The sequence below is a fragment of the Armigeres subalbatus genome, chromosome 3 (assembly GCF_024139115.2).
Source record: "Armigeres subalbatus isolate Guangzhou_Male chromosome 3, GZ_Asu_2, whole genome shotgun sequence".
NCBI classification, from domain to species: domain Eukaryota; kingdom Metazoa; phylum Arthropoda; class Insecta; order Diptera; family Culicidae; genus Armigeres; species Armigeres subalbatus.
The window spans coordinates 137,036,499-137,060,232 of NC_085141.1; the positions used below are offsets into that span (position 1 = coordinate 137,036,499).

The 23,734-nt window shown below is 45.0% G+C and overlaps 1 protein-coding gene across 5 annotated transcripts in view; it reads left to right on the forward strand.

Moving 5' to 3' along the window:
• LOC134220370 (uncharacterized) overlaps positions 1-23,734 on the forward strand; it is a 1,038,156-nt gene that overhangs the window by 897,859 nt on the left and 116,563 nt on the right. For all 5 annotated transcript variants that reach the window (XR_009981878.1, XM_062699412.1, XM_062699413.1 and 2 more), the window contains 3 exons: positions 1,731-1,847; positions 1,939-2,119; positions 2,244-2,495. Coding sequence is in view for 4 of the 5 variants with exons in the window: in XM_062699412.1 (XP_062555396.1) it covers positions 1,731-1,847; positions 1,939-2,119; positions 2,244-2,495 (550 nt within the window). In the remaining variant the exon portion in view is untranslated. The remainder of the gene's footprint in view (positions 1-1,730; positions 1,848-1,938; positions 2,120-2,243; positions 2,496-23,734) is intronic.

Here is a 23,734-nt window from a genome sequence, read left to right on the forward strand (position 1 = left end):
GAGCATCTGAGCCTACTCACACTCAGCTGGCAACTGAGCGGCGAGATTGTACCGCGTGCTACAAGGCCCGCCACAGTTTTATGGGATGTAAGCCAGCCTGACCATTAGCCTATTCGCCGTTTCAGGTCGGTGCCACCCGACCTTACTAAGAGAAAAGAATAACCAAACTACCAGCCCTCGCTTTCACAATTTTCCAATATCCATAGACAAAGTCCAATATCATGCAACCAGTATACCATAATCAGGATCTTACTGGGATCAACCCTGATGTGCCAATGGCACTCCCTGGGCTTGTGCTTTTGAAGCGGCACACAGTCGCTTTGATAGAGTCTACATACGGACACTTGTGGTTTTTTTGGAAGGGATTTAGCAGAGCCCACTGCTAAACCTCACCACGACCTTGGCAGTTCTTCCTGACTCGCAGACACCTGGGAGGGGTCGTCAAATCAATGCCAGCATTTTTTTTTTAAACATCAGCTTTGATTCTCATTGGTATCCACGACCATGTCAGAGGCGAGCATACGCGCAATGTTGGTTACAAAACAAGCACGAAATAGGGAAGACGGTGACACTAGCCTGGTCTGCAGCAGCCAAGTGAAATTTTTTCTCGAGATTCTGATTTTGGTTTTGTTTATGCGTGGGAAGGAATTTGAATTATTGAAAACAAATCGAATCTTTTCAGAAGAAGAAAAGCTTGAGCAAACAAATTTTCTTCAAAGTACAAATTATAACCGCTTGACGATATCAAAACGTTACCGTCGGCAACAGAATCACAAGCGCGCGACTGTGAGAGACGCTGCAAAATGTACTCGCATGGATGGCGTCAGTAGCACCCAATTGTATTATTTTACAATGTTCTGAAAACTCAGATGTGAATAATGTACATTATGTGAAAGATTTTGATTTGAAAAATGTTTTGGAGGTAGCCACTTTCCTTTGATGGGACTCGAACCCACGCCCCTCAGTACACTAGGCTGGAGTTTTTAACCAACTATGCTACGAAAGACGGAGATCAAAATCAATTTCACTGTTGAAGTGCTCAAACTAGGTGCCCACAAAACTAGAATAACGAATTTAACAGTGTTATGTTCATACAAAACCAAACGAAAAACGATAACACTGACTTTCCTCTGTAGAAGACCCGAAAAGTGGCCGAAACGTAGCATAATTACCCCGATCAGTCGAACTCCCATTACAATCGTTTGAATTTAAGGTTTCTTCTTCTTACCTCCTCAACTAAATTCTAGTTAGTCATTTTTCTTTCTATCCTGCACCCGATTCGAATCCTGTCAGCTCATTCTCAACAGAACGTTAAAAGACGTTGTTTGGAAATAAATTTCTCCTTCGATGAAGCGTTGAGTCGAAGAATATGAAACAGGCTGCTGATGAAATACCGAGAGTTATTTTTTCCTTCCATGAATGGAGAACATTTCACGGAAACCAAGTGAAAAATGAACAATGCGAGAAGAAAGGACTTGACCTGACCGCAGCACACGGAATTCAGACGCAAGATTAATGAGTGGGTGATTGGAAAATAAATCGAATGTTCGCTGGCATATTGTTCTGCTTGTTACTTGCTGTTTGTGGAAAAACATATCTGAATCCAATCAAGTTCTAATCTATTGAAGCCTTCATCGAATCAGTTTGAGTTTATCGAATTTCCCGTTCTCCATTCCGCCACTCTGGAATTATTTACTAATGATGTATCCTTTTCTGTATCTTTTTCACAGCCACGTAACCCGCACTGCGGGATGGTTGCCCCCGATCGAAAATTGGATCCAAACAAACGACCTGCCCTATGGCTGGGAAAAAGCGGTCGACCTCAGAGGGCATCCCTACTATATTAAGTGAGTATCTATACAAATTGACGGAAAGTTTCCATTTGTTTCCAATCTATAAACGGTTTCCGTTTCCTTATCCTCGCCCTCACGCCCTTAGCCATCGGAACAAGACCACCACCTACGAGGAACCGGAGCGCTACCACTACAATGACTCGCCACCGGAACCGCGTCTGGTGGTGCTCCATCGGAGTCCCACGCTGGGCTTCGGCTTCGTTGCCGGGAGCGAGAAACCTGTGATTGTGCGCTTCGTAACCGAGGGCGGACCGAGTTTAAATAAGGTAAAAGGTTCTTCGAAAAACATTCTCCGTGACAATTTTCATCTCATCCGTCAGACACGGTTTAGTGTTCCACATTCGATCGTTTCACGACTCCCCCATTTGGTTTTTCCGAACTCTTTTCCAGCTGGAACCGGGTGACCAAATATTAGCTGTAAACGGCGAGGACGTCAAGGACGCACCCCGCGACCATGTGATACAATTAGTTAGAAATTGTGAAAATTCCGTCACACTACTGGTGTGTCAACCGCAGCTGTACAATGCGGTCGGCCGGAAGTCAACCCTGCTGTCCGCTGGCAAGAAGGCCAAGCTGAAATCACGCCCCACCCGGGTGAGGTTCGCCGAGAGCGTGTGCGTTAATGGGGCGCCATTGTTTCCGGTAAGTTACTGTGTTTGTGTGTGCTTTTTATTACAGTGGCGTCGCTTTTTACGCGGTTTGTTTTTAAAACATTGAGTTGATTCCACGATAAATTTTGCAAAAAATGGAAGAAAAATTGAATTGTTTTTAATTATGTAGGTACTTATCAATGATGAACAAACCAATCCGCGTAAAATCCAATCCTAGTGTGTATTTTGCTGGGCACATTATTTGTTTGTTCACTCAATTGGTGGATCAAAAAAAAGGTGGAAGGGTGGAGAGGATTTAGAGCGGAACAGCACGCGATTGCCGGGTGCGTGATGTAAGCTTCCCAAAGGGGTTCCGTCGTGCATTCCGAAATGTTGCCGTCGTTGGACGGGAAACATACAATCATGGTGGCACATAGCTCTGGCGTTATGGTTGCTAATTTATCGTTCAATCTCTGCTGGGTGGTTTGGTAGAAGGTTTAATTTTCTTCGCCAGGAATTGTAGGCACATAAATAAGCGCCAGCGAGAGGTGGATTAGAAGAGGCAGGGAGCAACGCTCAGATTATACCCACTTAAATCAGTGTTAATTGCTGTATGTACTGGTTGATTCCATCCGCCGGAAGTTGGTTAACCCTTCAATGGATACCACCGCATTAGACCATGGATGTTATTGTGTGATTATTTTAGTAGAGGTGACTGAAACCCGCTGTATTTATATCAGTTTTATAAATAAAAATCACAATGAATCATTGCTCATTTTGATTTGTTTATATAAAAAATTTATTTGTATTTTTGATGTGAATGTGTCTTGTTCTATGGAACGTTCTATGTTCTTAATTTTTGGAAAAAAAAATTCGTATCTGTGGATTTTAAAATATTCATGTATTTTCAAATATTCATGAATATTTTTTATTGAATATTTGCATCCACTCTCATTTTTCCATAGATTTTTTTTTTTTTTCATTTTATATTGGTCAATTTTATTTCAGTCCTCCATGGATACTGCATGCCCTGGCATGTTCAGCAAATAAACCTTACGGGAGGGCTAGATGGATATCACTATAAGGTTGAATCTAGACTGACATAGTCTTAGTAACAGGGAACGAAACAAGCCGTCAGGATACTGCTCTCGCCTCTCAGCATCAGATCACAGAAAGCAAACATAAACATCCAGATTACAATTTTCGCCAGCTCATCAATCTTATCCGTTCTCTCCAAGTCAAACAGTAATTAACAGCAGCTTTAACTCCGTGACCATTGGCGTAACATCGTAATTCGAAAAGCTGTAAGCTATTTTGAATTTAGTAAGGTAGTTTGATTAATAAGATATTAGAACTTCGGTTTCAACGGATTTTGCCTGCCTTCCTATTTCGCTATTTCTTTTGGACTAACTCAAATGTGTCAATCTTCCTCTTTAAGCATTTCATAATGCCAACACAGATAAAAATATGTTGTGATTTTAAATGTATTTTCATGCACATATTTGGAGCATGCAAATAAACGTAACATTCAATCGATCTTACTGTTATTTTAAATCGAAATACATTTAAACCGTGCTTGCTTGTAAAATTCAATCAAATTTAATTGAATATCGAGTGTTTATTCGTTTGTTGGGACTAACTGCAATTTTACACGTCGTTGAATTTTCAAAATTATTTGCTGTGAAGGTCTGGCTCAGTGTTGTAAAGTGTCATCTGCATGACATTAGACAATCCTTTCAAATTCAAAACCAAAACTTGTTTCGAAGCCTAATTCGCCTAATATTTTTTGATAAACTCATAAACCTATATTTTTGTTAAAAATCGCTTTTGCTCTAAAATTTGAGGCTAGAGTGTGAAATGTTTCCAAAATTTCGCGTGATGTTAATAAAACGACATTTTGCATCTTGCTTCTCATATTACAAACATATTCGCAGTAATGTGCAAGTTGTAGGCGCATATAAGCGCTTCAAGTTCGTAATACCTCATAAATTAATATCTAGCTTCAGGAAAAATTTAATTAAAAAAATCATTCAAATGAATGGCATTTAACAACACTGGTCTGGCTACATCATTGCTTAAACAAGCAGAGCCATTCTTTTTTCTCAGGTATATTCCTGCCCAGGACTACACAAAATCAACCAACGTCACTGGATATAATTAGATCAAACGCTCATAAAGAACACTGTTTATACACCGAACGACCTGTTTCATTAATTCATATTGCTAATTTCGCCAGTCCGAATCAGTAAAAGCAATCCAGTTTACCTTGGATTATCGAGTCCCATCAATGTCGTTGCGAAAGGACGTTTGTTTCCCGACACGTCGTCATCGTTGTGGGCGTCGCATGGATCGAGCCTCCGAAATCACAAACGTCACGAACGATAAACAATGCGTTTAGCTTACCGACCCCGAAGTAGTAATTAAGGTCCCTCGTGCCAACAACTGGTAGGCCGTTTCATCGTTTTGAGCACACACGTGTGGACATGTCCGGAGGAGTTATTCCATGTAGTGTGTTTCATTCCAATTCACTAGGATTGGGAGTGGGAAATCATCATCATCTCGTGTGCTATGTTCGACGGATTACTTAGTCGCTCATTTACTGGATGGTATACAGACATAAAATGATATTTAGATTTATCGCTTGAAATGAAATACTTACAAAGAATGTCATACTCAACAAGTTCAAGCTAGATGATTTGGCATACATCTGTATTATTGTATTCAACTTTCAAACAATGTATCTGAAGGATAAAATATGTATAAACTAAGGCAATATTCTTCATATCCATTATCCCATAGGGACTACTCCGTCAAACTAGTCAATAGAAAGCCTTAACTACTCTGCTTTACATAGCAAATAAAGAGTATGAACAATAAAATGCTTTAACATAATCGTCACAAACCTTCAAAGTGCTTTAAAGGTCAAACACAAGTACAATACGCCAAACGCAGTATCCTTCTTTTTCGCATAGATATAACGAAAACATAAATTTTCTTACCCATGCGAAACAATTTCGTCGATTCAATTTTTTCGGATCCCCGTTAAATGCGTTTAAAACTGTTCCTCCTCACACACTTGTACACAACATGTCACGAGTAACGTGACACACACTCCGGGCAGTATCGTCAAATTTGCAATTCAACATCGCACATATTAATCACCTATCACGTTTGCATTACTGACACTCGCAACTCTCCTCATGAAGAAGATAATACTGACTACGATTGTGTATCTTGTAAATATTTGTATACAATGGCTGCTACAATCTGTCATGTGACTGATGAACAGAGATGTGTTAGGCTTGTTCATGTTCATAGACCTGTCCAATGCCACACAGTACTGGTTACGAGAGATTCTTCAAAATTTCCACAAGAAATTCTTAGAAAATCCAAGGGAAATTCTTCGGAATTTTCTATGAAAATTTCTTTGGAGTTTCAGGAGGAGGTTCTATATGAAGTTCTTCCAAATCCCCCGGAAAAATATCTACCAGGAAAATTTCTACGGTTGTTCTCGAGCTTCCACGAAACAAATCCTTTGAATTTCCTTCAAAGTTTTGTCTATAGATTTCCTGAAAAAATGCTGAGAAAAAAGACAAACGTGAATTTTTTGTATAACCTTCCTATCTCGATGTGTTCTGGCCATATTTTGTTGAGAATTCTCTCTCCTTATGTCGATATATTCAAATTTTAAGGGCAGTAGACCATCTTTGGATAATAACAAACACAGGACTGCAATCTCTCATTTTCAAAGAGAGACGTCACGCGATGTTTACAATTCTGTTCCTTTCCATACCTATATCTATAGAAACGCGGAGGATGAAAGGCATGCTACAAAAATCTCAGAAATAATGTTTATTCCGTGACAGGGCGTGAAAGTATGCAATATCTGATTTATTGTTGTGTTTATTACCAGGCGGATTAAAGAAAAATGATGAATTTATCAACTAGTCATTATTCTTTGCATATATCTACTCAAATAATTTAGCAATTTTAATTTTAAAAAGAAGGACAACATCTTTTCATGGCTGTCTTTCATGCGAAATTGATCATAGAACCCAGGACAAACGCAGCGCTGACGTGGCATCGGACCATCACCTTCTAATTGGTGAGATCCAGCATACGCCGACTAGAAGATCCAGCTGTGAAGAGATCGTTCGTAGAATAATTTGGAACTCGGTCAACGAACGTTCGCCAAAACTATATTTTTTAGAAAAGCCTTAAGCCTCCTTTCGAGAGGCTCGGAAGCATCCATACAAGAGGCTCGGAAGCCTCCTTACAAGAAGCTCGGAAGCCTCCTTTCAAGAAGCTCGAAAGCCTCCTTTCAAGAGGCTCGGAAGCCTTCCTTTAAAAGGCTCGGAAACCTCCTTTCAAGAGGCTCGGAAGCCTCCTTTCAAGAGGCTCGGAAGCCTCCTTTCAAGAGGCTCGGAACCCTCCTTCCAATAGGCTCAGAACCCTCCTTTCAAGAGGCCCGGAAGCCTCCTTTCAAGAGGCTCGGAAGCCTCCTTTCAAGAGGCTCGGAAGCCTCCTTTCAAGAGGCTCGGAAGCCTCCTTTCAAGAGGCCTCAAGCCTCCTTTCAAGAGACTCAGGAAGCCTCCTTTCAAGAGGCTCAGAGCCTCCTTTCAAGAGGCTCAGAGCCTCCTTTCAAGAGGCTCAGAGCCTCCTTTCAAGAGGCTCAGGAAGCCTCCTTTCAAGAGGCTCAGAGCCTCCTTTCAAGAGGCTCCAGAAGCCTCCTTTCAAGAGGCTCGGAAGCCTCCTTTCAAGAGGCTCGGAAGCCTCCTTTCAAGAGGCTCAAAAGCCTCCTTTCAAGAGGCTCAAAAGCCTCCTTTCAAGAGCCTCCGAAGCCTCCTTTCAAGAGCTTCAGAAGCCTCCTTTCAAGAGACTCGGGAGTCTCCTTTCAAAAGGCTCAGAAGCCTCCTTTCAAGAGACTCGGAAGCCTCCTTTCAAGAGGCTCGGAAGCTTCCTTCAAAAGCTCCAAGCCTCCATTCAAGAGGCTCAGGAAGCCTCCTTTCAAGAGGCTCTGAAGCTTCCTTCAAAGGCTCTGAAGCCTCCTTTCAAGAGGCTCAGAAGCCTCCTTTCAAGAGGCTCAGAGCCTCCTTTCAAGAGCCTCAGGCATCCTTTCAAGAGGCTCAGAGTCTCATTTCAAGAGACTCAGAGCCTCCTTTCAAGAGGCCTCAGAGCTTCCCTCAATAGGCTCAGAAGCCTCCTTTCAAGAGGCTCGACAGCCTCCTTTCAAGATGCTCAGAAGCCTCCTTTCCAAGAGGCTCGGAAGCCTCCTTTCAAGAGGCTCAAAGCCTCCTTTCAAGATGCTCTCAAACCTCCTTTCAAGAGGCTCAGAGCCTCCTTTCAAGAGGCTCAGTAGCCTCCTTCCAAGAGGCTCGGTAGCCTCCTTCCAAGAGGCTCAAGCCTCCTTTCAAGAAGCCTCAGAGGCCTCCTTTCAAGAGGCTCGGAAGCCTTTTTTAAGAGGCTCGGCAGCCTCCTTTCAAGAGGCTCGGAAGCCTCCTTACAAGAGATCTGGAGGCCTTCTTACAAGAGGCCCAGAAGCCTCCTTTCAAGAGGCTCGGCAGCCTCCTTTCAAGAGGCTCGGAAGCCTCCTTTCAAGAGGCTCGGAAGCCTCCTTACAAGAGTCTCGGAAGCCTCCATACAAGAAGCTCGGAAGCCTCCTTTCAAGAGGCTCGGAAGCCTCCATACAAGAGTCTCGGAAGCCTCCTTTCAAGAGGCTCGGAAGCCTCCTTTCAAGAAGCTCGAAAGCCTTATTTCGAAAGGCTCGGAAGTCTCCCTTCAAGAGGCTCGGAAGTCTTTTTTCAAGAGGCTCGGAAGTCTCCTTTCAAGAGGCTCGGAAGCCTCCTTTCAAGAGGCTCGGTAGCCTCCTTCCAAGAGGCTCAGTAGCCTCCTTCCAAGAAGGCTCAGCCTCCTTTCAAGAAGCTCAAAGCCTCCTTCCAAGAGGCTCCAGCCTCCTTTCAAGAGGCTGGAAAGCCTCCTTTCAAGAGGCTCAGCCTCCTTACAAGAGGCTCGGAAGCCTTCTTTCAAGAGGCTCAGAAGCCTCCTTTCAAGAGGCTCAGAGCCATCCATACAAGAGGCTCCAGGCCTCCTTTCAAGAGGCTCAGAAGCCTCCATACAAAAGACTCAGAAGCCTCCATACAAGAAGCTCAGAGCCTCCTTTCAAGAGGCCTCAGAAGCATCCATACAAGAGGCTCAGAGCCTCCTTTCAAGAGGCTCAAGCCTCCATACAAAAGTCTCAAAGCCTCCATACAAGAAGCTCAGAAGCCTCCTTTCAAGAGGCTCGGAAGCCTCCATACAAGAGTCTCGGAAGCCTCCTTTCAAGAGGCTCGGAAGCCTCCTTTCAAGAAGCTCGACAATTTCCTTTCAAGAGGCTCGGAAGCCTCCTTTTAAGAGGCTCAGGCCTCCTTCCAAGAGGCTCAGAAGCCTCCTTTCAAGAGGCTCTTAGGCCTCCTTTCAAGAGGCTCAGAGCCTCCTTCAAGAGGCTCAGAAGCCTCCTTCAAAGGCTCAGAGTCTCCTTTCAAGAGGCTCAGAAGTCTCCTTTCAAGAGGCCTCAAGTCCTTTCAGAGGCTCAGAAGCCTCCTTTCAAGAGGCTCAGAGCCTCCTTTCGAAAGGTTCGGAAGCCTCCTTTCGAAAGGCTCGGAAGTCTCCTTTCAAAAGGCTCCGAAGCCTCCATTCAAGTGGCTCAGAAGCCTCCTTTCAAGAGGCTCGGAAGCCTCCTTTCAAGAGGCTCGGAAGCTTCCTTCAAAAGGCTCGGAAGCCTCCTTTCAAGAGGCTCGGTAGCCCTCTTTCAAGAGGCTCGGAAGCCACCTTTCAAGAGGCTCGAAAGCCTGCTTTCAAGAGGCTCGGAAGCCTCCTTTCAAAAGGCTTGAAGCCTCCTTTCAAGAGGCTCAGAGCCCCCTTTCAAGAGGCTCCAGAAGCCTCCTTTCAAGATACTTGGAAGCCTGCTTTCAAGAGGCTCAAAACCTCCTTTCAAGAGGCCTCGAAAGCCTTATTTCGAAAGGCTCAGAAGTCTCCCTTCAAGAGGCTCAGAGTCTTTTTCAAGAGGCTCAGAGTCTCTTTTCAAGAGGCTTGGAAGTCTCCTTTCAAAGGCTCAAGCCTCCTTTCAAGAGGCTCAGCCTCCTTTCAAGAGGCTAGACAGTCTCCTTTCAAGAGGCTCGACAGCCTCCTTTCAAGAGGCCTCGACAGCCTCCTTTCAAGAGGATCAGGAGCCTCCTTTCAAGAGGCTCAGGCCTCCTTTCAAGAGGCTCAGGCCTCCATTCATTCAAGAGGCTCAGAAGCCTCCTTTCAAGAGGCTCAGTAGCCTCCTTTCAAGAGGCTCAGAAGCCTTCTTTCAAGAGGCTCAGAGGCCTCCTTTCAGAGGCTCAGAGCCTTCTTTCAAGAGGCTCGAAAGTCTCCTTTCAAAGGCTCAAGCCTCCTTTCAAGAGGCTCAGAAGCCTCCTTTCAAGAGGCTCAGAAGCCTCCTTTCAAGAGGCTCAGGCCTCCTTTCAAGAAACTCGAAAGTCTCCTTTCAAAGGCTCAAGCCTCCTTTCAGAGGCTCAAAGCCTCCTTTCAAGAGGCTCAAGCCTCCTTTCAAGGCTCAGAAGCCTCCTTTCAAGAGGCTCAGGCCTCCTTTCAAGAGGCTCAGAGCCTCCTTTCAAGAGGCTCAGGAAGCCTCCTTTCAAGAGGCTCAGAAGCCTCCTCTCAAGAGGCTCAGGCCTCCTTTCAAGAGGCTCAGAAACCTCCTTTCAAGAGCTCAAGCCTCCTTTCAAAAGGCTCAGAAGCCTCCTTTCAAGAGCTCAAGCCTCCTTTCAAGAGGCTCAGAAGCCTCCTTTCAAGAGGCTCAAGCCTCCTTTCAAGAGGCTCAGGCCTCCTTTCAAGAGGCTCAGAAGCCTCCTTTCAAGAGGCTCAGGCCTCCTTTCAAGAGCTCCAAGCCTCCTTTCAAGAGGCTCAGAAGCCTCCTTTCCAGAGCTCAGAGCCTCCTTTCAAGAGGCTCAGAGCCTCCTTTCAAGAGGCTCAAGCCTCCTTTCAAGAGGCTCAGAGCCTCCTTTCAAGAGGCTCAGAGCCTCCTTTCAAGAGGCTCAGAGCCTCCTTTCAAGAGGCTCAGGCCTCCTTTCAAGAGGCTCAGAAGCCTCCTTTCAAGAGGCTCAGGCCTCCTTTCAAGAGGCTCAGGAAGCCTCCTTTCAAGAGGCTCAGGCCTCCTTTCAAGAGGCTCAGCCTCCTTTCAAGAGGCTCAGGCCTCCTTTCAAGAGGCTCAGAAGCCTCCTTTCAAGGAGGCTCAAGCCTCCTTTCAAGAGGCTCAGAAGCCTCCTTTCAAGAGGCTCAGGCCTCCTTTCAAGAGGCTCAGGAAGCCTCCTTTCAAGAGCTCAGAAGCCTCCTTTCAAGAGGCTCAGGCCTCCTTTCAAGAAGGCTCAGAGCCTCCTTTCAAGAGGCTCAGGCCTCCTTTCAAAGAGGAAGCCTCCTTTCAAGATGCTCAGAAGCCTCCTTTCAAGAGGCTCAGGAAGCCTCCTTTCAAGAGGCTCAGGCCTCCTTTCAAGAGGCTCAGTAGCCTCCTTCCAAGAGGCTTGGAAGCCTCCTTTCAAGAGGCTCAGAGCCTCCTCTCAAGAGGCCTCAAGCCTCCTTTCAAGAGGCCTCAGAAGCCTCCTTTCAAGAGGCTCAGGAAGCCTCCTTTCAAGAGGCTCCAGAAGCCTCCTTTCAAGAGGCTCAGAAGCCTCCTCTCAAGAGCTCAAAGCCTCCTTTCAAGAGGCTCAGGCCTCCCTTTCAAGAGGCCTCAAAGCCTCCTTCAAAAGGCTCAGAAGCCTCCTTTCAAGAGGCTCCAGAAGCCTCCTTTCAAGAGCTCAGAAGCCTCCTTTCAAGAAAGCTCGAAGCCTCCTTTCAAGAGGCTCAGGCCTCCTTTCAAGAGGCTCAGAAGCCTCCTTTCAAGAGGCCTCAGAGCCTCCTTTCAAGAGGCTCAGAAGCCTCCTTTCCAAGAGCTCAGAAGCCTCCTTTCAAGAGGCTCAAGCCTCCTTTCAAGAGGCTCAGAAGCCTCCTTTCAAGATACTGGAAGCCTCCTTTCAAGAGGCTCAGAGCCTTCCTTTCAAGAGGCTCGAAAGCCTTATTTCGAAAGGCTCGGAAGTCTCCCTTCAAGAGGCTCGGAAGTCTTTTTTCAAGAGGCTCGGAAGTCTCTTTTCAAGAGGCTTGGAAGTCTCCTTTCAAAAGGCTCAGAAACCTCCTTTCAAGAGGCTCGGAAGCCTCCTTTCAAGAGGCTAGACAGTCTCCTTTCAAGAGGCTCGACAGCCTCCTTTCAAGAGGCTCGACAGCCTCCTTTCAAGAGGATCAGGCCTCCTCCTTTCAAGAGGCTCAGGCCTCCTTTCAAGAGGCTCAGAGGCCTCCATTCATTCAAGAGGCTCGGAAGCCTCCTTTCCAAGAGGCTCAGTAGCCTCCTTTCAAGAGGCTCAGAAGCCTTCTTTCAAGGCTCAGGCCTCCTTTCAAGAAGGCTCAGAGCCTTCTTTCAAGAGGCTCGAAAGTCTCCTTTCAAAGGCTCAAGCCTCCTTTCAAGAGGCTCAAGCCTCCTTTCAAGAGGCTCAGAGCCTCCTTTCAAGAGCTCAGGCCTCCTTTCAAGAGCTCGAGTCTCCTTTCAAAGGCTCAAGCCTCCTTTCAAGAGGCTCCAAGCCTCCTTTCAAGAGGCTCAGAAGCCTCCTTTCAAGAGAGCTCAGAAGCCTCCTTTCAGAAGGCTCAGAGCCTCCTTTCAAGAGGCTCAGAAGCCTCCTTTCAAGAGGCTCAGAAGCCTCCTTTCAAGAGGCTTGAAGCCTCCTTTCAAGAGGCTCAGAAGCCTCCTCTCAAGAGGCTCAGAAGCCTCCTTTCAAGAGGCTCAGGCCTCCTTTCAAGAGGCTCAGTCTCCTTTCAAAGCCTCCTTTCAAAGGCTCAGAAGCCTCCTTTCAAGAGGCTCAAGCCTCCTTTCAAGAGGCTCAAGCCTCCTTTCAAGAGGCTCAGAAGCCTCCTTTCAAGAGCTCAGAGCCTCCTTTCAAGAGGCCTCAAGCCTCCTTTCAAGAGCTCAAGCCTCCTTTCAAGAGGCTCAGAAGCCTCCTTTCAAGAAGCTCAGAAGCCTCCTTTCAAGAGGCTCGAAGCCTCCTTTCAAGAGGCCTCAGGCCTCCTTTCAAGAGGCTCAGAAGCCTCCTTTCAAGAGGCTCAGAAGCCTCCTTTCAAGAGGCTCAGAAGCCTCCTTTCAAGAGGCTCAGGAAGCCTCCTTTCAAGAGGCTCAGAGCCTCCTTTCAAGAGGCTCAGAAGCCTCCTTTCAAGAGGCTCAGAAGCCTCCTTTCAAGAGGCTCAGAAGCCTCCTTTCAAGAGGCTCAGAAGCCTCCTTTCAAGAGGCTCAGAAGCCTCCTTTCAAGAGGCTCAGGCCTCCTTTCAAGAGGCTCAAGCCTCCTTTCAAGAGGCTCAGAGCCTCCCTTTCAAGAGGCTCAGAAGCCTCCTTTCAAGAGGCTCCAAAGCCTCCTTTCAAGAGCTCAAAGCCTCCTTTCAAGAGGCCTCAGAGCCTCCCTTTCAAGAGGCTCAGAAGCCTCCTTTCAAGAGGCTCAAGCCTCCTTTCAAGAGCTCAGAGCCTCCTTTCAAGATGCTCCAGGAAGCCTCCTTTCAAGAGGCTCAGAAGCCTCCTTTCAAGAGGCTCAGAGCCTCCTTTCAAGAGGCTCAGTAGCCTCCTTCAAGAGGCTTGAAGCCTCCTTTCAAGAGGCTCAGGAAGCCTCCTCTCAAGAGGCTCAGAGCCTCCCTTTCAAGAGGCTCAGAAGCCTCCTTTCAAGAGGCTCAGAGCCTCCTTTCAAGAGGCTCAGCCTCCTTTCAAGAGGCTCGGAGGCCTCCTCTCAAGGGGATCGGAATCCTTTTTCCAAGAGGCTCAGAGGCCTCCTTTCAAGATGCTCTAAAGTCTCCTTTCAAGGCTCAAGCCTCCTTTCAAAAGGCTCAAGCCTCCTTTCAAGAGGCTCAGGAAGCCTCCTTTCAAGAGGCTCAGAGCCTCCCTTTCAAGAGCTCAGAAGCCTCCTTTCAAGAGGCTCAGAGCCTCCTTTCAAGAGGCTCAGAAGCCTCCTTTCAAGAGGCTCAGAAGCCTCCTTTCAAGAGGCTCAGAAGCCTCCTTTCAAGAGGCTCAGGCCTCCTTTCAAGAGGCTCAGGCCTCCTTTCAAGAGGCTCAGAGCCTCCTTTCAAGAGGCTCAGGCCTCCTTTCAAGATGCTCAGAGCCTCCTTTCAAGAGGCTCAGGCCTCCTTTCAAGAGGCTCAGAGCCTCCTTTCAAGAGGCTCAGTAGCCTCCTTTCAAGAGGCTCAGGCCTCCTTTCAAGAGGCTCAGAAGCCTCCTTTCAAGAGGCTCAGAAGCCTCCTTTCAAGAGGCTCAGAAGCCTCCTTTCAAGAGGCTCAGAAGCCTCCTTTCAAGAGGCTCAGAGCCTCCTTTCAAGAGGCTCAGGCCTCCTTTCAAGAGGGCTCGAAAGTCTCCTTTCAAAGGCTCAGAAGCCTCCTTTCAAGAGGCTCAGGCCTCCTTTCAAGAGGCTCAGAAGCCTCCTTTCAAGAGGCTCAAGCCTCCTTTCAAGAGGCTCAGAGCCTCCTTTCAAGAGGCTCAGAAGCCTCCTTTCAAGAGGCTCAGAGCCTCCTTTCAAGAGCTCAGGCCTCCTTTCAAGAGGCTCAGAGCCTCCTTTCAAGAGGCTCAGGAAGCCTCCTTTCAAGAGCTCAGGCCTCCTTTCAAGAGCTCAGGAAGCCTCCTTTCAAGAGCTCAAGCCTCCTTTCAAGAGGCTCAGTAGCCTCCTTCCAAGAGGCCTTGAAGCCTCCTTTCAAGAGGCTCAGAAGCCTCCTCCTCAAGAGGCTCAGGCCTCCTTTCAAGAGGCTCAGAGCCTCCTTTCAAGAGGCTCAGGCCTCCTTTCAAGAGCTCAGAAGCCTTCTTTCAAGAAGCTTGGAAGCCTCCTTTCAAGAGGCTCAGGAAGCCTCCTCTCAAGAGGCTCAGAGCCTCCTTTCCAAGAGGCTCAGAGGCCTCCTTTCAAGAAGGCTCAAAGTCTCCTTTCAAAAGGCTCCAGAAGCCTCCTTTCAGAGGCTCAAGCCTCCTTTCAAGAGGCTCAAGCCTCCTTTCAAGGGCTCAGAAGCCTCCTTTCAAGAGGCTCAGAAGCCTCCTTTCAAGAGGCCTCAGGAAGCCTCCTTTCAGAGGCTCAGGCCTCCTTTCAAGAGGCTCAGAAGCCTCCTTTCAAGAGGCTCAGTCCTCCTTTCAAGAGCTCAGGAAGCCTCCTTTCAAGAGGCTCAGAGCCTCCTTTCAAGAGGCTCAGAAGCCTCCTTTCAAGAGGCTCAGAAGCCTCCTTTCAAGAGGCTCAAGCCTCCTTTCAAGAGGCTCAAGCCTCCTTTCAAGAGGCTCCAGCCTCCTTTCAAGAGGCTCGGAAGCCTCCTTTCCAAGAGGCTCAGAAGCCTCCTTTCAAGAGGCTCAGAGCCTCCTTTCAAGAGGCTCAAGCCTCCTTTCAAGAGGCTCAGAGCCTCCTTTCAAGAGGCTCAGAGCCTCCTTTCAAGAGGCTCAGGCCTCCTTTCAAGAGGCTCAGAGCCTCCTTTCAAGAGGCTCAGAGCCTCCTTTCAAGAGGCTCAGGAAGCCTCCTCCTTTCAAGAGGCTCAGGCCTCCTTTCAAGAGGCTCAGAAGCCTCCTTTCAAGATGCTCAGAAGCCTCCTTTCAAGAGGCTCAGAAGCCTCCTTTCAAGAGGCTCAGAGCCTCCTTTCAAGAGCTCAGTAGCCTCCTTCCAAGAGGCTCAGTAGCCTCCTTCCAAGAGGCCTCAGCCTCCTTTCAAGAAGCTCAGAGCCTCCTTCCAAGAGGCCTCAAAAGCCTCCTTTCAAGAGGCTCAGTAGCCTCCTTTCAAGAGGCTCAGTAGCCTCCTTTCAAGAGGCTCAGGAAGCCTCCTTTCAAGAGGCTCAGAAGCCTCCTTTCAAGAAGGCTCAGTAGCCTCCTTTCAAGGCTCAGAAGCCTCCTTTCAAGAAGGCTCAGAGGCCTCCATTCAAGAGGCTCAGTAGCCTCCTTTCAAGAGAGCTCAGCCTTCTTTCAAGAGGCTCAGTAGCCTCCTTTCAAGAGGCTCAGGAAGCCTTCTTTCAAGAGGCTCAGAAGCCTTCTTTCAAGAGGCTCAGGAGGCCCCTTTTCAAGAGGCTCGAAAGTCTCCTTCAAAAGGCTCAAGCCTCCTTTCAAGAGGCTCGGAAGCCTCCTTTCAAGAGGCTCGGAAGCCTCCTCTCTTGAAAGGAGGCTTCCAAGCCACTTGAAAGGAAGCTTCCGAGCCTCTTGAAAGGAGGCTCGGAATTCTTTCAATAGGCTTGGAAGCTTCTTTCCAAGAGACTTGGAAGCTTCCTATCAAGAGACTCGGAGTCCTTTTATGATGTTCGGAAGCCTGAGAACTGTTATGTTGGCTTCGGTGTCTCATACTTGTTGCCTACCAAACTTGTTGTCAAACATGCATTTCAGGTTATCCAATAAATCTGTAAAAATAAATAAATGAAATTTAATATTGTAAAATGATGTAAAAAAAGTCTATTTTTATAGCGATCAGTCTACGCAGTTAAAGAAGGTGATTAAAAAAGAAATAAACAAATGATAATACTCGATTGAATGAAAACACTGACTCCCACTTCATAACTCCGTAATTTAACGCTAATAGATTTTCCCCGTACCAATAAACAGCGCATTTATGTTCTCCAGCCTACGACACCGACGATGATGCACAGAAGAGCTTGCCCAAAAAACAGTAATTAATCATCGTGATAATCTGCCTTTTTTTCTCGGCGAATTTCGGGAAACTTCAATGGATCGGCATCATTTTTGTTATCGTAATTTAGCTCGAGTCCGGACCCCTCCCATCAGCGCAGCGGCCGCACCAAATCGGTCCGAATCCGGCCACTAGGTTCGGATAATCCCATTAGACCAAACGACGTGCGCTGGGCGAAACTTGCAAAATGAAATTAATTTGTTAGGTAATTAATTTTTCGACGAGTTTGCTTTGCTAAAACGGTCGGAAGTTTTCAATCTCCAGAAATTGGTTTTTCTACAATTCTGCGAAGAGGATACCCCGGCAACACGTGGCCACGGAACCGTTAAGGTGAATAATTCAGCGAAATTTCCGGACTTTGGATAATTCATCCAGTGCCCATCCCGAGCGGTACCGACTTAATGATTCAAGAGCTGTTGAATTGTACGATTGAAATGATTTCGCCTCACACCACACCGGAGCGCGTCGCTCTATCTGTGAGCTGTCTTTCCTAACGAAACCATGGAATTAAAAGTGACCTAGGCAAACACGTCCCACCAGCCACATTCGGAGCATTCGGACCGCGAAGGGATAAGATTTTTCCGAGAGAAATACCATCCCGGTAAGATTCGTGCAGCAAGCGCGCAGATAAAAAGTGGTGCTAGATAGGAAAAAAAGTGGTCGGGTGGTGAAGAAAGTAAACAGGAAAATCCAAATGCGGGAAGGAAATTAATATTAAAGGCACGAAAAAATGGCTGAGCTGCAAAGCAAACTTGTCGTGTTCCACGTGGTTGGATTTTGATTTTATTTAAAAGGATGAATGTTTCTCCTGCTGCAAAATGTAATTAGGACAAGAGCTGAAAATAAAATTTACGAACAGACGAATAACGAATTTATTAATTATTTAAATTAAAAATTTGAAAAACTAAAGCAATAACGATTTCAAGAATAAAGTTAATGCACCATGCTGCTCCATCTAACCGTTGTTTATTTGATGTTGGAAATGTTACCAACCTAAAGGGTACATTCATAGGGACATAAATATATCAGTTTGTTGATGCTCATATAGACAAAAAAAACAACCCTGACTAATCCACCTAGCGGCATTGGTGCCCCTCTCGTGCGTAAGAAAGGCAAAATCTGAAATAAGCACTTTCTTATATCTACAATACCACTGATAAGGCTACATGTTTGGTTATTCACATTATTTTATACACATTATACATATTTCAAGAATCCCTGTCGAACACAACTTGTTGCTAGCAAATCAGATGAATGTTAATGCTAAAAACGAGATTTTTATTGTGGACATTTTAAAATTAGCATTTTGGTTATCATTTTTAAACCAAATTTTCAATTCCACATAATGGGACAGGATTCTTCGTTCAAAGCAACTTATTGCGAATGTTTTGGCATAAAGTCGAATCTTCTGCAACACGGTCGATCAGGGACGATGGTCCTAACCCCAACATAAGGACACTTTACAAATATTATCATGATCGCCAAATGTTGGGATGGAATTTTAATTTGGTTACACAGTGAACAATGTTCTCCACTATTCTATGCTTCAGGATTCGAAATGAAATAAAAATCTAAGGAAAAGATTCACGTACCGCACTTTAGTTACCAAGTACTACAGCACTAATATCGTATCAATATTGCCTTCATCAGAACTATCATAAAAATTCTTCAACCCTCGTTCAGCAGCAATTCAATATCAACGAATAATGCTTGAAGCATTCACTTCAACCATAATAATCGTTCCCTTTCCATATATAGAGTAACTTCATTGGCGAACAACCACGCACAAACAGATCATCATCATACCATAGCAGATGCGAAATATCAATAAACATCCCATTTGCTCCAGTTTTTCCTTTCTTGCTTTTTCTAACTGGGGTTATGGATAAACAGAGCCGCAAAAAATATATCGTTATCTCTTATTTTCCCAGCCCCAAATCTACGCCGATAAACTCTCGATAGAATAGATATGCCTACGAATGCCTGCCACAGCAAGAACAGAGCGATTTAATGATAAATCCTTGACGCGGTTGGGATGGGTGCGGATAAGAAGCAATATGCCTCAAGGCTAGACTTCAATATCGATAGCACAGCCATCAGGCTGATCGTTCGCAATAAGTAGTGCTTCGAATTTGATTGCTGCCACTACTGCTGCCGCCAACACGGTCGATTCGCCGGAACTGCTCCCATCTGTTGCTCCATTTAAAGTGGCGAGCCGTTCATAAACCACGTGAACCTTCAATATACGGAAAAAATCTTCGATTAAGTAGTTGGAGTCTGCTTTTGTAATATCTTTAATTCTTATTTCCCAGAAGAGAATGTACACCATGGCATTATTGTTTTAAATAAAAAGATATTGTTGGAAAAGTCTCACCAATTTTTTATACATTTCTAACGCAATGGTGTGAGATGCACTAAAAATATGGTACTTCGATCATTCCTCATAACCAACCCCATGAATGACTGAGTGCTGGTTGATGATGGTTTATAAACCTACTTTTATCTTCGTGCAAAACGGGGGACCAGTCCGACTGTAAGAGCAACGCTCTATTGATTTTCTTCCCTTTTCAACCGCCACGGCACGTTTGATGGTGGGCTCGCAGCCTGTTGCTTTCATCCCGAGTGTTTCTCGGTGCGATCCCTCCCGATGATGAATTACCGGAAAATTTTGGCAAATTAATCGCACTGGGTATGCAAATTTGACTTGTTGCTCCAAGGTTCAACGGAGGCGGGGACGGGCTCCCAATTGCTGCTAAAGTGGTTGTTAGTCAACGGTTATGGCGATGTCGATTGACGGAAAGAGCACGGGGGTAGCACGATGATTGGCATCCTTGCGTACCCACTTGCAGCCATCACAAGGGTTTATTGAATAATGATGATGAAGCGAAAATAGTCTGTGCTGCTGCTACGTAGCGCGGTTTGGATGATGAAGGATGATGGAAATTTACGGTGGATGTAGGCTTCAAGTTATGCTGATTGATAGAAGTTAGATTGCAGCCATCATTTTTGTAACTGGACGCTATTTCAAGAGTCGAACATTGTGTAGTTGTGTTGCTTTTATAAATTAAGGCACCCTTATCAAATTTTATTTATGTTTTTGTCTTTTTGATGTCAGACACTGTGCACGTAAAGTTTGTGAAAGTTGTATTAAGAGATTATGCCTTTCCGTTTGTTAGTAAAGCTATGTCCATTTAGAATCCGGAATGATAAAATCATCTGTATCTCGGTAACGGATTGACGTACAAAGAAGGTTAATACATCAAAACAAGAGTAATTCACTGTACTTTAAGGAAAAATTATTGATACAAATAATTTTTTTTTGTTTCTAGTGAAAATTCGCACTTTCTTCTTTATTCCTCTCATCAGAAGTTGCACACCTCCGGAGTCAACTTCCTTGGCACATTTGTTCCACATTTTGGTCATCTGAGTCGCGTCCCGAGCTGTTTTTCCACTTTTTACACTTTTCTTAAGCTTCCGCTTCATTATAGCGCAAAATGTCTCGATGGGCCGGAGCTGTGGGCAGTTGCGTGGATTTATTTTTTTTTTTTTATCTTTATTTTTGAGATTTTCAGCCCGCGGCTGGCTCATCTCATTAGATAATATTTCACAATAATAAAATACAATGCATTTTGAATAAAATTCGTATTTTTTTCTTGGATCGTGAGTTGTATACATTACAAATGACATTTTTTCCACTATCGCCAGTATCATAAGCAATAACATCACCGCACGATCTCTTTGGAATATTTTCGTCTTGAATATCGCTTGTTGTTGCCGATGCAGTAGACAATCGCCTCTTCGCGCTGGCTCCAGTACCGGACTCCTTGCCGTTATCAATTGGTTCGTCACCCTCACCGTCACTGTCGTTGTTGTTTTTACCGTCGTCCTCATAGTCGTCGTCTTCGCTTTCGCTTGCGTCGGCTTGCATCGGTGGAGAGCCGCTATTGTGTTGTTTGTTGGATGATGTTGAAGAATTTGAAACCGCCGCTGCTGGAGGACTCGTTTGAGATTGGTTTTGTTTTTGTCCAGTTACAAGCGTGGGCTCGTCATCGATAACGATACGAGATGGTATTGCTTTTTCAAGCATCATTCGCACCACTCTTACACCATTTGGTACTCCCGGAAAAAAGTTCTTCCATGTCTCGTTCTGTACGGAGATAACTTTACCATATTGCTTCAGGCAGTCAGATATGGTTTCATTCGGTATACTCGGAGGAAGATCGTGAATCCTCAATGTAGTGGTGGGACCATCGACGTATACTGGAATATGGTAGAATACGCCGAGACGGTGAAATGAGTGTTTGAGGTGATGTTCCTTCTGTAGTCGTGCGGCTACGCCTGCGCTGTTCATTTCAACAAACACGCAGTCATTGAGGTTGTGCAGTTGGATGCTTTTCACATCAGCCATGTTGAGTTTGAGAGATTCCTCAAGAAACTGCTTTACCTGGGCCAAAGGAGGGCGTCTCGGGAGGACACTGAAGTCCACAACAATGGTGTTCTTCCTGTGCGACATATTACGCTGAATGACACTGTATTTCCGTCACAAGATACACGAAATTTGGTAGGTTAACTACGTTAACTGTGCGGGGAAACGTCTATCACGCGCGAGAGACAATTGTCGACTGACGTGGATTTATGTTTTTATCGAAGAAATCTTCTTTGTTATCCCGGTACCACTGGATGACTTCCCGGCTGTACTGGCAACTCGCCAAATCTGGCCAAAACTTCACGGGACCTTTATGGGCTTTATGGAAGGTCGACCGCGGTTTTTTTTTAGACATTCCTCCTTGTACAGCTTCGAGTCCATCGTCTTATTCGTTACAAGCACTTAGGTCTTTGCCCCACAGCTGCATATCCCTTTCCATAATCATCCGTTTTTTTGCAAGTTTGTCCAAAAATCAAACTTAAACTTCGCAGGAACTACTCCTCGTGACGTCACAATGTAGAATTTTGGCTAGGAAGCTGCCCGAAATCCATTTTGACGTAGGTTCCATCGTCGATGAGCAGGATTATCAACGTGGGTGTGCAGACTTTTTTCTCTCCTTTCGGCTTCCATCTGGAATAATTTTTGACACGCTGCACGAAACTTCGTGAAATTTATACCATAGCAAGTGGGCGCCTAGGTAGACAAACCGCTGTAAAAAAATTCTTGCAGCGGTCACTTTCCGTGCTGCTGCAATACAATAAATGATTCCGGATTCTAAATGGACATGGCTTTATGCAATACAATGCTCTATCTCTAACTCGATGTTCTGTAAGCTGATATTTTCCGTTACTCGGTGAAATTCAAAGTCCGTAAGTCCTCCATAAAGCGATACCTCTTTTATTTGATATAAATCGAAGTAATTTTCCAATCGATGTTGTCAGAAACGGTTCATATGCACGACAAACACGGTGCTGGTGTCGGGCCATTTGACCGAATTCCGTTTGGTTGAATGTCATTTGGTCGAATAGATGAAAATTAATGTAAAGTGTGAGTAGTGAAAAGCGATTAATGAGAAATGAGAAGTTGGATTAAGAATTTCGAAGTGAACAATGCGAAGTGAGAAAAGCGAATAATAAAAAGATTAAAGTGCGAAGTAAAAAGTGAGAAATGGAAAGTGAGAAGTGGAAAGTGAGGAGTAAGAAGTAAGAAGTGAAAAGTAAGAAGTGAGAAGTGAGAATTGAAGTTTGAGAAGTGCTAAGTGAGAGGTGAGTAGTGCGCCGTGAAAAATGAGATGTAAAAAGTGATAAATGAGAACGATAAATTCAAAGCGAGAAGTGAAAAATGAGAAGGAATGAAAAATGAAAAGAGAAGAAATGAAAAGTGAAAAGTGAGACGTGCTAAATGAGAAGTGAGTAATGCGCAGTACGAATAAAGGGTGAGATGTGAGAACTGAAAAGCGAATAATTCGAAGTGAGAGGTGATAAATGAGAAGTGATAAGTGAAAACTGAGGGCCGAGAAGTGAGAAATGAGAAGTGGGGTATGACTAGTAAAAAGTGAAATGTAAGAATTGAAAATTGTGAAATTAATCCTTCAATTTTTCATTTATTTAGTTTACATCTAAACAGATAAAACTGAATCAACAATTTGACGCCATAATACACATTTCGAGGCCGCATCTCTCCATCCTCGAATGCGCCCCACGCTCGCCAAGTCGTTTTGCACCTGGTCTGTCCACCTTGCTCGCTGTGCTCCACGCCGTCACGTACCTGCCGGATCGGAAGCAAACACCATCTTTGCAAGGTTACTGTCCGGCATTCTTGCAACATGTCCTGGCCCCGTACCCTTCTGATTTTAGCTACCTTCTGGAAACTGGGTTCGCCGTAGAGCTGGGCGAGCTTGTGGTCCTAAGCACCCGCCTCTCGACTACTCCGAGTGCTTGCAAGTCCTCCTCGAGCATTGTCCATGTTTCATGTCCGTATAGAACCGGTATTATCAGCATCTTGTACATGACACATTTGGTGCGGTGGTGATTTTTTTTTTGTCCGTAGTTTCTTCTGGAGCCCGTAGTAGGCCCGACTTCCACAGAGGATGCGCCTTCGTTAGCAAGGATCCAAGGTAGACGGTTCAGAATTAATTCTTATTCCTTCCAATTTCCTTCTTTCTTCTTTAAGCTCCCCTTTTTCTTCTTTCTTCTTCCTTTATTTATTTCTTCCTTTAGTCTTCCTTATTTCCTTTTCCTTCGACTTTTTACTTTTTTTCCTTTTCTTTTAACCTTTTCCATATTTCTCTTCTTTCTACCATATTCCTTCTACTTTCTTCCGCTATCTTCCTTCTTTCTCTTTCTTTCTCCTTTTTTTAAGTAAGAAGTGGGAGCTAAAAATTGAGAAGTGAGAAGTGAAAAACTGAGCAATGAGAAATGAGAATTTTGAAGCGAGAAATAATAATAGAAAAGTGTGGAGAAGAAAATGAGAAGTAACTTTCACTATGTGAGAGGTGAGAAGTTAAAAGTAAAAAGTGAGAATTGAGAAACGAGAAGTAAGAAGTGCTAAGTGAGAAGTGAGTAGTGCGCAGTAATAAGTGATAGGTGAAAAGTGTTATTAAAGGGGTGAGAGGTGAGGAGCGAGTAGTGAGAAATGGGAAGAGAGAACTAAGGCCCGAGGATTGAGAAATGAGAAGTGAGATGTGTCTGGTGAAAAGTGAGAAGTAATAATTGAAAATTGTGAATTAATCCTTATTCTTTCCAAGTTCCTATATTCCTCTTTTAACTTTTTCTTATTTCTTCTTCCTTTACCTATTTCATTCTTTCTTGTTACTTATCCCCTCTTCCTTCTACATTATTTCTTTCTTCTTTTCCCTTACTCTTTCCCTTATTTCTTCTTTCTTTTTCTTTTACTTTCCTCCTGTTTGCAATCCCAATACGCAATACAACTTCGAACGATGACCTAGTCTTTTCCCATGGAACTACCTTCGATGAACTCTGGTCACTCAGCACACAAATCGAGCTATTAGGTAACCGAGATACGACCAGTCCAGAGGCCTGACTGTAAATATTAAAAAAAAAAACAACACATGCAAGCACGCGGTCGGCTGTAGTGTCCACTTACACGGTTTCGATTGTGTGTTGGGATGGTTACAAGTACTAGATAGATGGGATA